This window comes from Helianthus annuus, chromosome 12 (genome assembly GCF_002127325.2).
Source record: "Helianthus annuus cultivar XRQ/B chromosome 12, HanXRQr2.0-SUNRISE, whole genome shotgun sequence".
In the NCBI taxonomy this organism is placed as follows: Eukaryota; Viridiplantae; Streptophyta; class Magnoliopsida; order Asterales; family Asteraceae; genus Helianthus; species Helianthus annuus.
Window position 1 is genome coordinate 23276542 of NC_035444.2, and position 18463 is coordinate 23295004.

General features: G+C 36.6%; 1 protein-coding gene across 1 annotated transcript; it reads left to right on the forward strand.

Moving 5' to 3' along the window:
- The first annotated feature begins 486 nt into the window (after positions 1-486).
- LOC110894395 (nuclear pore complex protein NUP155-like) lies at positions 487-10803 on the forward strand. The gene is made up of 12 exons (XM_022141626.2): positions 487-841; positions 3864-4033; positions 4100-4226; positions 4293-4555; positions 4625-6206; positions 7066-7278; positions 7363-7610; positions 8195-8725; positions 8790-9063; positions 9791-10009; positions 10093-10421; positions 10491-10803. Exons 1-12 carry the CDS (start codon positions 674-676, stop codon positions 10606-10608), a joined length of 4242 nt encoding a protein of 1413 aa, XP_021997318.1. The 5' UTR covers positions 487-673; the 3' UTR covers positions 10609-10803.
- Positions 10804-18463: the final 7660 nt, after the last annotated feature.

Below are 18463 nucleotides of genomic sequence, written 5' to 3' on the forward strand. Positions count from 1 at the left end.
CATGAAGTTAAATAATTACGCAGCAGGTAGAACTAATTACGCATTCACGCAACTTATAAAAAAATAACGCAACAAAAAATACGCAACTTACAAAAATAACTACGCAACCTATATATGTAATTACGCATGAAGTTAATTAATTACACATGTATAACTGATTACGCAACTTATATAAAAAATTACGCAACTTATGTTGTATTTACGCAACCTATATAACCCTTTATACGTTAACGACTCTTTGTATTTAAACCGTACACAACACAAATAATTAACAAAGCAAAATGTGGTATGGTGGTCACCGAGCGCCGGTCTACAAATCCTCACCAATGATGCAGGTTCGGCTATGAACACATGTCTTGTTTATTTATGTTTGTAAATGTTTATTGGCAAAAAAAAAAAAAAAAGAAGAAATCCGTTTATGTTAATCTTTTTACTATTTTCGTTTGTGGGTTAAAATTAAATAAACAAACACACGATCATGTTACATTCAAATTTAAATTTCTGGTGACATTTGAGTTCAGTCTCATTCCCCGCCAGTACTTTAACTACACTCCATATCAAATCCCCAATTTCACATAAACCCTAACTGACTTCCAGATTTTCAAAAACCGAACGAATGCAATTTCAATTTGCATAATCATCACTCGTACAGTATCAGCATTCACTGAGGAGGATGACGAAGATGTCGTTGGAAAACGACATCGTAATGCGCGATATCATGAAAGCAAGTGTCGTAGTGAGCGATCGTATTGGTAGAGATGTTTCAGCGCAGCTTGACCTAGAAGAAGCTCTAGAAGCTTCTAGATATATTAGTCATCCGTACTCTACTCATCCTAGTGAGGTAAACCTGAAATGCCTGTTTATTATTGGTTGATTTCTGGGTTTTTTTTTTTTTTTTTTTTTTTTTTTTTTTTTGTGATTGTTATGTAGGATATGTGGTTAGGTTTATTGGAAAGTTATGTTGTTTTTGACAGTTTACAATGTTTGGATGTTAGTTGGAAGGTTTTGATGTCATAGGCGTGTTATTCAGCTTTAGATGATTTAGGTTTTTTAGAGAACACAGGTAGCGTTCGTTTTGTGGAATGAAATGGAATTGGAATTGGAATTTGCGCAGGAATTGAAATATGATTTGGAGTTTAGGTGTGTTTGTTTCACAAAATGGAATAGAATTTGGATGGAATTGGAATGTAGATTCCTTTCCTTATGTTGTTTGATTCCAATTCATTTTTTTTTGTTGAAACCAACAAAATAAGAAATGGAATCAACAGTCCAATTCCATCAAGATTCCATTCCATTCCGTGAAACGAACGCTAGTGTCAGTGTCAGGTAGCTTATGTTTTTGTATGTTTTAGTTAAGTTTTAAGAAAAGGATAATGTTGGAGTTGAATTTGCAAATTTTATAGCCAACTTCAGTTTAGAAGGTTATAGCTCAGGAACTAAATAAGGTGGAATGCATTTGGATTAACTTCGGCTGGATTCGATTACGAGTATAGTTAGCCAAAGCGAGATCTACATATGGTATTCATTGACCTTGAAAAGGCATATGATAGTGTGCCACGTAGACTGATTTGGGAAAGCTTGGAGGTTAGGGGAGTTCCTGGGAAGTATATAGACTTAATTAAGGATATGTATGATAGGACTGTGACTAGGGTTCGTACGCCTGTAGGAGATACAGAGTCTTTCCCCGTGGAAGGACTCCACCAGGGGTCCGCGTTGAGTCCGTTTCTTTTTGCGGTTGTCTTGGATGAGCTGTCCAAGTCAATTCAAGAGACAATTCCGTGGTGCATGCTTTTTGAGGACGATATAGTGCTAGTTGCTAAAACTAGACAAACCCTAAATGCGAGGCTAGAGGAATGGAGAGCAACGCTAGAAGGCAATGGTTTAAGGATTAGTCAGTCTAAGACTGAATACCTTTATTGTAATTTCAGCGGTGCAGGTGACAACGAGGACACTCAGGTTACCATTGAGGGTCAAGTGGTCCCACAAACGACTAAGTTCAAGTACTTAGGATCGTTTGTGCAAAGGGACGGGGAGATAGATAGTGATGTATCTCACCGCATCCAGGTTGGCTGGTGTAGGTGGAGAGCAGCCACTGGGATTTTGTGTGACAGGAGGTTCCCAACAAAATTAAAGGGGAAATTTTATAGAATAGCAGTTAGACCGGCTATGTTATACGGGACACTGGGACAGGTTGTTGGGCCATCAAGAAAACACAAGCGCGCAAGATGGAGATAGCGGAGATGAGGATGTTGAGGTGGATGTGTGGCCACACGAGGTTAGACCGAATAAGAAGTGAGGTTTTTAGGGATTGGTTAGGAGTAGCTAGTATATCAGACAAGTTAAAAGTGGGGAGATTGAGATGGTTTGGGCATGTGAAGAGGAGGCAGTTGACAGAACCAGTTAGAGTAGTGGAAACCATTACAATGGAAGGAAGGAGGAGTAGAGGCAGGCCCAAGTTGACTTGGGATGAAAGACTTAGGCAAGATTTGGTAAAGTTGCACCTCTCTGAGGACATGGTTCAGGATAGGAGTTCGTGGAGACGTAGAAATGTAGAATTAAGGTTAAGGACTTGTAGGTGAGGGTATAGACGTATCAAAGCATTGCCTTAGGAAGGGGGGCTAGATTTCTTTTACACTTTAGGTAGGCCAATATATGATGATTTTCTTGTATCTATGCCTATATGTTGCTTGCTGATGATCTATTTGACTACTGCTACGCTATTTACTTATCCATCTTTCGTCTATCTGCCTGTTTGTTGTTTTGGAGCCGGGGGTCTCTCAGGAAGCAGCCTCTCTTTTCTTAGGATAGGGGAAAGGTTTGCCTACATCCCACCTCCCCCAGACCCTACCAATAGTTCTGCTATTTGTGGGATTTACTGGGTATGGTTGTTGTTGTTGTTTAGGTACAGAGTTATTGACTTTACCAGAATTTGTTATTAAGTCTGGCTCAATAGTCGAAGATTATAAGTTGGAACTGGAAGATGACAGATAGCTATAACTGTCACGAATACTCGATACTCAGATAGTCAGATGTCATCGTTGAAGTAGAACACTGCTTCTTCCATAAAACAAGCAGGATTATGTATCTTCTTGTTAACTGTATTCCAAAACAAGAGACTGGACCACCAGCTTCCGTCTTTTGTCCAGAATCCAGATTAACCAACTTGCAGATTTGTATATGTACGCTCACCTAAAATCTCCAAAAGGCAATACCAAGGTTTTAACTGCACATTATGTAAAGATCACTACAAATTACGAGAACACGGTTTTCTATAGGATAACACACAACGTCAATCATGTTGCCTAGGGATGTTACTAACTTCAGTCTGGTTTGGCTGGTTTTGATGAGAAGTTGGGCAGAACCGCTAACTTCGTTAATGAAAAAAAAAGACAAACCAAACCAGCTGAGATGGTTGGATCGACTGAACTGGCCTATTTTTACAGTTCGGTGGTTTAGGAATTAGATCATTTTTTTTACAAAAGCATAATTTTGTATTAACTTTTTCAAAACTGATAAAGATGGTTAATGGTTTACAGATACAATATATACACATAACTTCATATTCTTATAATGCAAAAAGGTAAGAAATTATAAATTGCCAGTTTCAAGTTCCAAACGGCAAGCCAAACTGTGTATATATCAAACCGGCCAACTTGCTTCGGTTTGGTGATTCAGCTGTGAGAGTTTTTCTTTAGATTTTGATAGTTAAGCTTCATCCAGATTCAAGATATTGTTGAATATTTGATCACACCAATTCAATAAAAACGGTGCAGCGTGGCTTCCTAATTGATAACCTTAACTTTAGAATATGTGTTTTCTTTTAATTTTTTTCCACAATCTCACGCTGCTTTATTTTATTGAAGTGGCCTCCGTTGGTTGAAGTGGTAAATAGCAGGGAATTGCCCTCAGTACTCATAGAACGATATAACGCTGCTGGAGGTGAAGGCACTGCTTTATGTGGAATATTTCCTGAAATTCGTAGAGCATGGGCATTTGTCGATAATTCTTTATTTCTTTGGCGCATTGATAAATGGTAAATTTAAAATTAATCTTTCTACGATATGATTAACCATATTAAACTGTTTATCATTTGATTTAGGGATGGTCAATGCCCTGAATACAGCGGTGACGAACAGGCTATATGTGCTGTCGGTTTGGTCAAAACCAAGCCCGGAATTTTTCTCGAGGCTATTCAATATCTTTTAGTTTTAGCAACTCCTGTTGAGGTAATAAACTAATATAGTTTACTTCGTCATATAGTACATATTATACTTAACTTTAGCTTTGTTCAGTTGCTTCTCGTTGGAGTATGTTGCTCCGGAAGTGGTGATGGATCAGACCCGTATTCTGAAGTTTCGTTACAGCCATTACCTGAATACACAATACCATCTGACGGGGTTACAATGACATGTATTGCATGTACAAATACAGGTCGTATTTTCTTGGCGGGTCGTGATGGACATATTTATGAGATGCGTTATACTACCGGTTCGGGTTGGTACAAAAAAAGTCGTAAAGTTTGTTTGACTGCAGGCCTTGGTAGTGTTGTTTCAAGGTATAATTGTGTACATACGAGTTTTTATGTTTAATCATGTTTATGCTATTTTTTCATTTTGCAATATAGGTGGGTGGTACCAAATGTATTCAACTTTGGGGCTGTGGACCCCATTGTTGAAATGGTTGTTGATAACGAGAGGCACATTTTATATGCGCGGACCGAAGAAATGAGAATCCAAGTTTACTCGTTAGGTTTTAACGGTGATGGACCACTTAAAAAGGTGACAGAGGAGAAGAATATAATCAATCAGAGTGACCTAAATAGTGGCAGCAGACAGGCCGCAGGATCACGGCCTTCCACTAGATCAACGAAAACTTCGATAGTTTCTATATCTTCTTTATCTACAGTAGAGTCAAAATGGCTACATCTTGTGGCAGTTTTATCAGACGGTAGAAGAATGTATCTTTCAACTACAAAATCCAGCGGACACAGTGGCACATTTAGTAATAATGTTCGAAAACCAAGTTGTTTAAAGGTTGTCACAACCCGACCCGCACCTCCATTGGGGGTGGGTGGCGGGTTATCAATCGGGCCACTCTCGTTTGCGGGTCGATCACAAAATGAAGATCTTTCGTTGAAGATCGAATCCGCGCATTACTCACCTGCAGCACTCGTTCTTTCTGGTTCATCACTTCTGCTTGTGAATCGGGATTCAACTACGCACTCATCAACATCCTCCAGTATTTTAGGGACAGGTGTCAGGAGCTCAAAGGCATTACGAAAATGTGTTTCTTCCATACCGATTGAAGGCCGAACACTGGCTGTAGCTGAAGTCCTACCGCCACGTGATACAGCTTCATCCGTGCAATCACTATATTCACAACTAGAGTTTGTTGGATACGATAATTTCAGGGAATCCGTTGAAAAGTTGGCTGGGAAGTTACGGGCTAGAGGTGATTTACCAACTCAGCATATACTGCCACGCAGGCGGATTATCATTTTCAGCACAACGGGGATGACGGAAGTCGTTTTCAATCGACCTGTCGACATTTTAAGAAGGCTGCTTGAGTCAAACACACCAAGAACAATACTCGACGATTTTTTTAATCAATTTGGGCCCTGTGAGGCTGCTGCCATGTGTCTAATGCTGGCCGCACGGATTGTTAACACGGAAAGTTTCATAACTAGTATTGTTGCTGAGAAGGCGGCTGAAGCCTTTGAGGACCCGCGGGTCATGGGTATACCTGTTTTTTCAGGTAGTGGTGCATTGGCTAACACCCAATCTGGATCCAGTGGGTTTAGCATGGGTCAAGTGGTTCAAGAGGCCGAGCCTGTTTTTTCGGGTGCACATGAAGGGCTATGTTTGTGTACGTCACGGTTGCTTTTGCCTGTTTGGGAGTTTCCTGTTATGAGTTCTTCTGATGCTAAAAACGAAAATGGAATAGTTGGTTGCAGACTTTCTGTCGAAGCAATGCAAGTTCTAGAAGATAAACTTCGGTCTCTAGAGAAATTTTTACGATCTAGGAGTCAAAGAAGAGGGCTTTATGGTTCTATTCTTATTGAGACAGGTGCTGATATGATGAGTAGTGATACGAGTATGGCAAGGAACGTTTTTATTCCTTCTCGGAATTTAGAGTCTAGTGATGCAGGGGCATCTAATAAACGGCAACGACTTCCGTACAGCCCTGCAGAATTGGCTTCCATGGAGGTAAATACAATAGTAGAAGCGGAAATTTCACACCATTTACTTACAAATGTGTTGATTGGGGTTATGTTCTATGTCCAACGACTAGGGCTGTAAACATGTTCATGAATGGTTCACGAACGATATTTCTTGTTCATGTTCGTTCATTAAGGAAATGAACTGTTCATGAACACTTAACGAACGTAGACGAAGGCAAACGAACACAACCAAATGTTCATGAACATAAATGAACACAAACGAATTTTATTCATTTAAAAATATAATCTGGATCAAAGAGGGATGTTGGCAGAGGCGTATAGCATAACTATGGTTCCAAATTTCAAAAATAAAACCAATAAAATAAAAATATAACTTAAAAAACCTTTAATTGAACGAATACAAATGAACGTAAATGAACACATACCGAACGTTCACGAACATACGCGAACGAACACAGCCTTGGTCCATGTTCGTTTGTTTAACTTAGCAAACGAAACTTCTTATTCGTGTTTGTTCATTCATTAAACGGACGAACATGAACAAACTTCCCGCTGAATGGTTCATGAATTGTTCGCTGAACGTTCAGTTCATTTACAGCCCTACCAACGACGTTAATCTGTAAATAGTTTAAAAGGAAAATAAAGGGATGAAAGTTGGCAAAAGTATTTTTTTTAATGCAAAAAAACTGCCTAATCTTTTTATTAAGGAAAAAATAAAGTTACTGAAATAATATAACTTATATAGGCATCTTTGACACACTAATTATTTATAAAGGAATTGGTAAGGGCCAACCGTTTGTACACGCCAAAATTAGCCGTTTCGAGTTTTCAAACCACCCATTTTGCCAACTATAAATTTTAACTTATTTTTATGTAAAATGTAGGTGAGGGCTATGGAGTGTGTGAGGCAGCTGCTTCTTAGATGTGGTGAAGCTCTATTTCTCCTCCAGCTTCTTTCCCGACATCATGTGACTCGGTTGGTTCAATCCTTTGACTCAAACACAAAGCAGTCGTTATTACAGTTGACTTTTCACCAGCTAGTTTGTTCCAAAGATGGTGATCGACTCGCTACAAGACTTGTATCTGCCCTAATGGAGGTACTTAAATCTGAAAGCAGATTACTATCAACTACTTCATGTGGATATCTCTAATATTGTATATATTTTTTTTTAATTCTACAGTATTACACAGGTCCAGATGGCAGAGGAACGGTTGATGATATCAGTGGTAGGTTACGTGAAGGTTGTCGAAGCTTTTATAAAGAATCTGATTACAAATTTTACTTGGCTGTTGAATGTCTCGAGAGAGCTGCTGCTGCTACTAACAATGATGAGAGAGAAACACTTGCTAGAGAAGCCTTTAGTAAACTGACCGGTGTTCCCGAGTCTGCAGATCTCCAAGCTGTGTGCAAACGCTTTGAGGACTTGAGGTAATGTTTTGAGTGAATTTTGACCCATTTGACATATTTCTTTATAAAGCTATATTTCTGTTTTAGAGATAAAACTTGATATGAAGTTACTCATGCATAGGTAAATAAGTCGAGATTGCCTTTTGCTTGTGTTATGTACTTGTATTGTAAAGAGTAAAATGCCATTTTCGTCGTTGAGGTTTGGCTAGGGATCCAAAAGGTTTGAAATCTTGCCATTTTCATCCGCTCGTTAACTCCATTCATTTTTCTCCGTTGAGGCAGGGTGTTTTCGTCTTTTTTGTTAACTTAAAGGGCAATTCGGTCTTTTCACTTTATGTACAAGCATCTAGCATAATGTACAACTATTCAAAAAGACGAAAATACCCTTAAGTTAACAAAAAAAGACGAAAACACCCCTGCCTTAACGGAGAAAAATGGATGGAGTTAACGAGCCGGATGAAAATGGCAAAGATTTCAAACCTTTTGGATCCAGATGCGGAAAAACAAACCTTTGGACGAATGTCTCAAAACTGGCCAAGCCTTGGGGACGAAAATGGCATTTTACTCCATTGTAAATTCCAAAAGTAAGAGGACCAAAATTGCAGATTTTACGAAGCTGTGGTTCGTTTGCCACTACAGAAGGCAAGTGCATTAGACTCTGCAGGGGACACTCTCAATGAACAAATAGAGGCCGGAGCTCGGGCCCACGCACTTGCTCAGAGAGAACGTTGCTACGACATCATCATAACTGCTTTAAGGTCTTTAAAAGGTGAAGAAGTTTCACACAAAGAATTTCGGTCACCCATCAGATCACCAGCACAATCTTCTCTTAATCCCGCTACCAGGAAGAAATACATATGCCAGGTCATCCAACTCGGTGTGCAGTCATCTGATAAAATCTTTCATGAATATCTGTACCGAGCCTTGATCGATATCGGGCTTGAGGATGAACTACTGGAGTTTGGCGGGCCCGATTTAGTACCGTTTTTACAGAATGCAATGCAAACAAAATACACTGAGCTTTTAGCACGATACTATGTGCTAAAACGGCAGCATGTTCTTGCAGCACTTGTACTATTACGGTTGGCAGAAAGGCGATCCAACGGTTTGGAAAATTTCCTCACACTTGATCAAAGGTACAGTCACTTGTAATAACAAATGGATTGAGCTATATTGAATTGTATTCTTTTATAATTTCAGGCGCCAATATCTAAACAACGCGGTTATTCAGGCAAAAAGTGCTAGTGAAAGTGGCCTACTTGATTTGCTTGAGGGAAAACTAACCGTTTTGCAGTTTCAAATTAGAATCAAAGAGGAATTGGAGAGTGTAGTTTGTAAATTAGAGTTGGCCCCAAATAATTCTGAGGCTGAATTTCTACAAACTGTGAAGGAAAAAGTGAAGGAGTTATCGCTGGATTTGAAGAGCATCACACAATTATACAATGAATATGCTGTTCCATTTGAACTTTGGGAGGTAAAATACTTGTTCATGTTAGGGCTGTAATCGAGCCGAGCCGGGCCAGGTTGAGCTTGAGCTCGAACTTAAACTAGCCAGCCCGGCGCGTTTATTTAATCGAGCTGAAAAGTCGAGCTCGAGCTCGGCTTGTGAAATGTTTGAGCCAGCTCTAGCCAAATTGACCCCGCTCGTAAATTATATATATATATATATATATATATATATATATATATATATATATATATATATATATATATATATATATATATATATATATATAACGATAACATTAAAAAAAACTACACATATATCTATATGTCTTAATTTTTATTTTTCTAATATTTTAAAGACCGAAAAGTATATTAAAAGTGTTGTATGTATAATTTTTGTTTATTTTTCCATACAATTATATGTTATTAATTAATAAATATTTAAATGTTAACACTACAACCCCCTCCCACATATTTTTTTATCTTAATACATTTAAAATTAAAATGAACGAATTTATATAAAACAAAATAATTCGAGCCGGCTCGTGAGCTCACGAGTCAAGACAGGCCTAGCTCGAGCTCAGCTCTTTAAAAGTCGAGCTGAGCCGAGCCAGCTCGTTTACAAAGGAGCTTTTTTCGAGCTTTTTCTGAGCGAGCCGAGCCAAGCCAGCTCGTTTACAACCGAACTTCATTTGTCATTTTTGGAAATTATATGGTATGTTACCTGATCTTTAAATTTAAATGTTTGCTTACAGATATGTTTAGAAATGCTATATTTTGCAAGCTACTCTGGTGATACCGACAGCAGCATTGTAAGAGACACGTGGGCCGGATTTATGGATCAAGCTCTCTCAAAGGGTGGCATTGCGGAAGCTTGTTCGGCTCTAACGAGAATCGGTTCACATGTTTATTCTGGAGATGATGCTGTTTTACCTTTAGATACATTATGTTTACATCTTGAAAAGGCTGCATTGGTACGGGCTTTTCCGTCTTTTTCTAACTTATACGATTTTGAAGGGTATTTTAGACATTTGATAAACATGACTATTTTTTCCAGGATCGGTTGGTTTCAGGGGCTGAAACTGTTGGTGATGAAGATGTTGCACGGGCTCTTTTGGCAGCTTGCAAGGGGTCGGTAGAACTGGTTCTGAACACGTATGATCAGTTATTAACTAGTGGTGCGGTCTTGCTGTCACCAACCCTGAAACTAAGGCTCTTGCGGTCAGTACTAGTAGTGCGTGGGGAATGGGCCGGGTCTGTTTCTGCTCGCCGAATGGGCTCAAGCCCAATTGGGGCTTCACTTGTTCTCCGAGGAACGTTTTCACTTGATCAAAGAACTGCTATTAACCATGGGATTCGTGAGAAGATAACAAGCACAGCAAACAGGTATACTTTCATTGAACTTCTTAACTTTTTTAGCTAGGTGTTTTTAACATATTATGTGGGGATGAACAGGTATATGACTGAGGTAACGAGATTGGCATTGCCACAGAGCCAAACAGAAAGTGTTTACAGTGGTTTCAAAGAGCTTGAATTATCTCTTTCAACTTCGTTTTCTTACGATCGATTTTGATTTTCCTTTTATATCGTAATCGTCTTCATTCTTAGTATATGTGTCATGCTATTAGGCTTTTATCGTTCAAAACGATAAACGTTTCTTTGATTTTGCCCTCTATAAGCATTGGTAATGCCCAGATCCGGATGTCACAAGTTTCATATAGTTATATAGTGGATTATCCATTTTCATAGAGTAAAGTTTTTAGTTACATGAATCAGTTAGTTTTTAGTTGAGTTATTCACAATGGTGACTATTCCAATTAAGGGGATGCGTGATTTGTTGATTGTTGAAATTTGATGAAATTCAATTCAGTCAGTATATGCCTGGGCCCATCCTTATCCAGTAGGGCTGTTCATTAGCCGAGCTGAACCGAGCGAATCTTTACTTGTGCTTGGCTTGTTTACAAACCGAATGGAGCCGAAAACCGAGCGAGTGGCAAGTGATTTTGATAACCATATCTTTGGGATGTTTCTGTTGTCGGGTGACGACTGATGTTCGGCTATCCAAAGATGACACTAAGCCTGAGGTCTGACTGTCCGAGGATGAGGCTCGAGTTGAGGCAATGAGCATACCCTGTGTGGCGTAGGGTGATAGCGGGAGGCGATTGATGATGGACAACTAATGAGAAAAAGAAGTCAATACCGTCTCTTCAAGACTTAGGGTTTTACTATTGAACTTGGTGTTAAATTTTTTATTGGGTTGATTGGGCTTGTAAGTATAAATATAAGTGTTTATTTGTATATATTGGGCCAAACCCAATAATTAATGTGTGTATATATAATATCATATATGTGTAATAAATTAATTCGAGCCGGACCAAGCTGAGCAGACCTTTGCTCGTGCTTGGTTCGTTGCAATAGAGTGGGAAATCGAACGAGCATTTTCTGCACGAGCGGCGAGCGATTTGAACAACCCCATTTATCTTTGTACCACGACAATTGGAGCTTGTCGAAATTCATCTTGACCCTTCTTGCAAACTCGTCCATCTTCTTGCTTGCATGGGTCCTTTCAATTTCATCCTATCAAGAAGATAGCACTGGCCTTCTTCGGTTGCGATTTCCGTGAATATGGCTAGATGTCAAGCAAACTCATTCAGTTCCGAGGCATATAGGACATGACTTGGTGGAAAAGAAGTTCTGATTGGTCATCTCTCACTTTGGTGCTAGCAAGGATATTTGGATATGAGATATTAGTTAGAGAAACTATACAAATGACGAAAAACTTTTAACTTTAAACACACATATCTGATACGAAGAAGAAACTTTTTTGGCGAGTAGAGAGAGATCCGCCGGTTGTAGAAGAGATGACAGGCTGATATATCTAAGATTTTGGAGGGTCAAGTATTACTTGAAAATTGAGGCATGCATAACTAGACACATTGTTCAGAAAACAAGGCAAGATAGATAGAATGAGTGGGGCCATCCTTATCCCTACCCCATAACAACTGGATCTTGTCGAAATTCATCTTGACCTATTCTGCAAACTCGTCCATCTTTCGAATTTTGTGGGGTCCTTTCATCCGATAAAAAAACATGACGCTGGCCATTTGTCGGAATCATGATTGGTCTCCCTCCACCTGTTTTTCTTTCATTGGATCCTAAAATAGAGGTATAAGGGACCAAAAAAAGATTTACTATCTAATATCATGATTCATGAACAAAAGTGGAAGTTACATTATGTTGTTATAACCATCAGTCACTTGTGCTAGTTTTTTTGCTAAAGAAAATATCATCCTCTCTAAGCACTATAATCTTTTGCTCTTTTAAGTCAATGTTGAATTTTTTAGATCAAATGCATGCCGGAATAGCCTTATGATGCCTGCCATGACAGTAATCTAAGATTGAACAAAACTAAGATTAGGGGTGATGGAATCAGTGAACTCCTTGACACCATTTGCATACACTAAATTTAACAAACAAAAAAAAGGCAAGGTGGAATTTCGACCGATCCATTTCTTATACAATAAATTTCACAAAAAAGGCAATGCTGGTATTTATATATAGAAGCGTTGCATTCGTGCCTTTTTTGTTCTTTTGGTGATTTAATCTGGTATTATGTCATATGATGCATTGGTTTAAAATTATTATATAGTAGTTGTTTTTAACCCGACTTTATCATGTATGAATGATGCAACTCCAATATAACCTTGGTGGTTACTCTTTTTTATGAGCATACACCAACTATCAAATTTAATGCAAATCATGTACTAAGCGCAATTGTTTGGTGATTAGGAAGTTTGTTACTTATCCTACTTTTTTTAATCAAAATAAGAACTTTCATTCACCAAAGTTGGAAGATAAAATTTGCATATATATATACTAGGCTTCGATTTTAATTTAATTCTTATTCATTAATTGAACATTCAAGTTTCTACTCATTCCTTTAAATTTCTAACTTGATAGTGTTTAAACGCAAGAAGATTTAAGAATTAAATTTTATGTGTTTTAAGCAACGTTAATTTTTATGTATTATTTTTAATAATGAATTCCCGATAAAGATACATACAATAAGTTCTAGAATATTTAACTTGTAAATTATGTAAAATATTGACCACAACTATGATTGTATGCAAAAAGCCTATCAATTTACTTTACAAGTCTATCTCATATCCTATCATGTGACAACTGCCACTTTTCCATGTATTCCATACTATAATAAACAGTAATCTGTGCATGATTTAATTAACAAGACGAATGAATTACTGATTACTGTCATATACATACAAAAGGCATTTCATGTTGCAAGATTATTCATCATTATTACATGCAACAAAATATGGTTCTATTAATGCACAGAACAAAGTGAGCACAGTTATCAAACAAACTAAAAGTACTGACGGGAGTTCAGTACTCAGTCAGACATGATGTTAAGATAAAGAATGAGCCCCGGAACCAAGTGTTACACTAGAATAGTGTGTAGGAAGTAGGGATTACAAAACTATCTTCCTAGTTATAACTTAGGTGCCGGAAAGTGCCAGAAACACACTAAAAATGCAGAATTCTGCAGAAAATAACCAAATTCAGCAATTTTTAGCATTTTAACAACTAAATATAATGCAGAAATGTGGTTTAATGGTCCAGAATTCTTTCCTAAGTGTCAGGAATCAAAACTGTCATAAAAGGTAATTTAACGAACCGATAACCAACCGAACAACCGGACACTACCCGAAATACCAAAATTTCACTAGAAGCATTGTTTTAACATTTTCGAGCTAGTTATGGCCACCGAACATCATATTCCATCTTATAACACTTAAACACACTATACCCCTAAATTTAACACTAAAGAAGTAACTAAACTAACCAACTACAATTGAAATCTAACTAGAATACCCCCCCCCCCTCCCCCACTTACGGTTACAACATGGAGGACCCACATTTTGATTTTTTTTTTAAATATTTTATATGATATGTTCACTAGATATGAGACATATTAACTAAAGAATAAACCAATGTTGGAAAGCATTTTATAAGAACCAAGAGATTATAACATTCAATCATTTTCACCATCTTCAAACTTCAAAGCTTTCTCCTTCCTTCCCCATACTCACGACCATACACCTCCACCCATCATTATTCTTTTTCAATCCATTCCTTCATAATCTAAGCATCCTACAAGGTGTCCCAAGCATATTTAGGAGGCTTGGAAGCATTGGAACTTGAAGGACCATCATAAGAAGCTTTTATCCACTACATTTCTTCTTCATCTTCTACCTTGATCTTCCCTAGCCTTAGAGCTAGTAGTAAGCTCCATTGATCCTATTTTTACTCACGATTTTAGTGGTTAAAGTGTTGTGTATCATGTTAATCTAAAGAATCTCAAGAAAACATAAGCATAAACATTAACATAAAGCTAAACAACATGAGAAACTAAGTTGTTTTAGTGTATGTGTATATCTTGATTGTTGATTTCTTGTGATTATGATGATAATTGTAACAACTCTCGCCAAAATTACTATTTCTTATTTTATTAATGTCCATTAGGAAACCCTAATTGAGACCCCCAAGTAGTTTGGCATGACCCATAATTTTCAGAACAATCGAAACTAGGATCAGGACCCCCTAAAACTCAAGGGGGTATCCCCTAATTGATAATTATCCTCAAAACCGTTTGTAAAACACGAATTTCATTGAATGTTGATTCACCTGGGCTATGTGGGGCACGAGGCTACCCTATCCTAAAAGCGTAGCCGTCGCGCCACGCGCCAGGATCAGGTGGGTCTGGCGCGCCACGCGAGAGGAGCCAAAATTCAGTATATAATGCAGGGGTTTGGCACTTGCATGGCTGTCTTGTTTCGACGTTAAAATTCATTTCGTACGTTGAGATATTCACTGTTTCGTTCAAAAACACACACAAGCACGAATCTCTGCTGCGACAACAGGATAATAACTCGATCACTGCTACGATACAATGTCTGATCGATTGAAACCGATCCGATGGATGTTTAAGTGCTGCCCGAATCCGGGCTATACTTTGTCATTCGTCGTGAGAGTTTTGATTTCGTGAGCTTATCGTAAATGTTGTATTAAGTTACTGACCTAGTTCCGTATGCATTGTTATTTACCTAGGTTACAAGACTAAATCAGTAGGCAAGGTTCTGTCCAATTAAACTTACAATGTGAGTCATTCTCTTTTGTCAAAAGTATTTTACAAATACCTAAATGTTTTCCAGTTATATGTTACAGGGATTAAGTCTTGGTTATCTTAAATTTACTGGCAAGTGGGGTATTGTGCACATTACTATTATCTCTCACTTTTAACAGTGATAATCATCACTATTGGGTGAAAGGACCCATAGTGGTATGACCATCGTCATCAGGGTGTGACACGGGGCCAGATAATTATAAGATAGTGGCAATTGTAATTGCTCTTATGTTGTAATCTATAACTAATAAGTCGTTTTATAAACTTGAGTGGCTCACCAGTATTTCCCCGCTGATAAAATCTTTTTAAACATGTTTCAGGTGATTTACTGTGAATCAGGAAAGGTGTCACATAGCACACCAGCTTGAAGAATGTGGCTTAGTAAATAAAATAAATAAACATGTTTCTTTTAAACAGGGATTTCCCAGGGAAATTACCCTTATTGTAAATTATGGGGTTTGTCCCAAAATGTGAAGTAAAATAATTGGGCATTTTCAGTTTTAAAAGATCCTGTTAAAATTTCCGCTGCCAAAATAAACAATACCACGGGTTTTCTGTCCCGCGGCTCCTGAAACGGGTAAAACCGAGTCGGGGGTCGTGACAATAATCATCATAAGAAACTTGCTAGATTGTGATTAAACACATGATCTAGCAAGTGAAAGGATGAATCTTGTAAAAAATCAAAGTGATCATCCTTTATGTAAACATAAACTTGAAAGATGAAGTTGTTTTTATGTAAGATGATGATGGATAAATAATATAAGGCTTACAAATGGATGATTTCAAAAATAATTTTCTCAAGAAACCAAGTTTATTTACAATATTTACAAAATCATGATTTCTAAGGAAACTAATCATATTTTTGGGGTTAAATCAAGACTAGAAACATGATTGTAACAAGAAAATTACAAGAGAATTATTTTTAGAAAAATCATCCCACAAGTTGTAAAGGACCAAATTTTTCAAGAATGTGATTTACAAACAAATAACCACATTTTTAAGGGTAACTAAACCTACTAAATAACATACTAAATTACTACAAATTTTTACAAAGTTTCAAGTTCATGTCATAGTGTAAATTTCGTATTTTTGGTACATGGTAAGTGTTGAATAATTTGTTGATGATTGATGATGATTTTAAAAGAAAATGATATGTTTTGAAAGCATGGAAACCTCCATTTTAAGGGGAAACTATGGTAAAATTTTTGTAGAATTTGAACACTTAGAAAAATACTTTTTAAACAAGTATTTATAAGTAAATTTTAACCATGGTTTTTCATATAAAATTTGCCATAATTTCTGTTACAAAAATTACAAATATTGGAGGTTGGTTTTTAATAATAAAAGTGACTAAATACGTATTTAGGAAAATATATAGTTAGATGTCACCATGTGTGTGATTACTTGTATATTATGTGTATTAGTTATATTATTTTAGGACTTGAAATAATATAACTCACCAAAATACCAAAAATTATAATACAAAATATTACCAAAATTCCAATAAATAAATATATAATTTATACCCAAAGATTTGGCAAACCGAACAAGGAATATAACTTACATAAATATTCCGGAATTAAAGTCATAAGTATATTTTGGTAAACGGTATTTTGGAAACCAAGAAAACGAAAATATGATTTTTATAAACATTACAAAAATATATCATATTTTTGACAAGATGAAAATATATTATTTTTAAGTAAGGAAGAATATATGTTTTCTTGAACAATTAGAAAATATGATATTTTTGGAGAGAATATGTATTTTCTTAACAAATTTAGAATATATTATTTTTGGGGTGAAAAATAGATTTATAAATATTTTCTAAGTTAATCTTGAAAATATGTTATTTTTGAGATTTATATGAAAATATAATTATTTTTGTCAAGGAAGAATTATAAATAATTTTTTATAAAAATTTTCTTAAAATATATATAAATATTTTAAGAATACAAAGTGGTGATTTTTATTGGTTAAAAATAATATTCCGGAAAATGTAAATACAAAAATTAAGTATATGAATACTTAATAAATATAACGAAATTACGTATCCTCGTACGTACAAATGCACACCGGAATACGCCACCAAAGCTTGGCAAATACACAAATATGATTATACCCATCCTTGGGGAAAGTGTTCATGATGAATTACAAAACAAATAAGTTAAAGTATATTATTTCAACAAATATTCCAATAATTGATAAATATAATTTAAGTTAAAATATTATTATTTTAACTAATAATTATATACTTTGGAATATTATAATATACATCAATGATGTAACCCAAAATATACCAAGACTTCCAAAAATAAGTCTTAATGAACAACTGAGACAAAGTGTCATTAGACGACCTAAACGTCTAATAGAAACATGGCATGTGTGTAGGTAGTTGTGCGACTTATAGAAGGACCTTTGAGCATATGAGACAACAGGACGCAAACCTGTGAGTTCATGTCCCCCTTTTCTCTTAACTGCTTTCGGATTTATAACTCTCAGGGGTGAAATATATGTTACATATGTTTCAATGGTATGATTTGGCTATGAAATGAACTATTAGATCATGTGAGCATAGGCTGAAACTGAAATGCCATTAACTCTTATAATAATCATGGATAAAGGTTAGATCTAACGGGTATGGCCGAGCCCCACTCATGGTCCTTATGTGACCACTTAGAGTGCTTTAGTGTCCCAGTCGAGGTGATTCGACAACGGTCAAGGGTGATTTGACACAGTCAAGGTGATTTGATACGGTCAAGGGAATTTGACACAGTCAAGGTGATTTGACACAGTCGAGGTAATTCGACACAGTCGAGGAGATTCGACGAAGACAAACGTCTACTCATATTGAGTACTCCCTATGTCTTCACATACATTAATGTCCTTTCAAAACATTAATTGATCTGTTCATAGACGCTTTTCATACCTGTTTTCAAGGGAGTCTCTCAAATGTTTACAAGTTTATCAATACTCATATAAAACGCATATACTCGCTCAACTTTTGTTGATGTTTTCCAAATTACATGTATTTCAGGAAACAATTTGGATCTTGGGCGCTGGTGTTATTTCGGGAATTAAATTTCAAGTTTATATGTCATCCACTTTTGTTGATTTGTAACTTAATCTTAGTTTGTGTTGTTTGAAACTTAAATGACTGGAGATTGTAATGTTTTGAAACTTTATGAATGGATGGACATCATTTTGATCATATAGTTGTTTATTA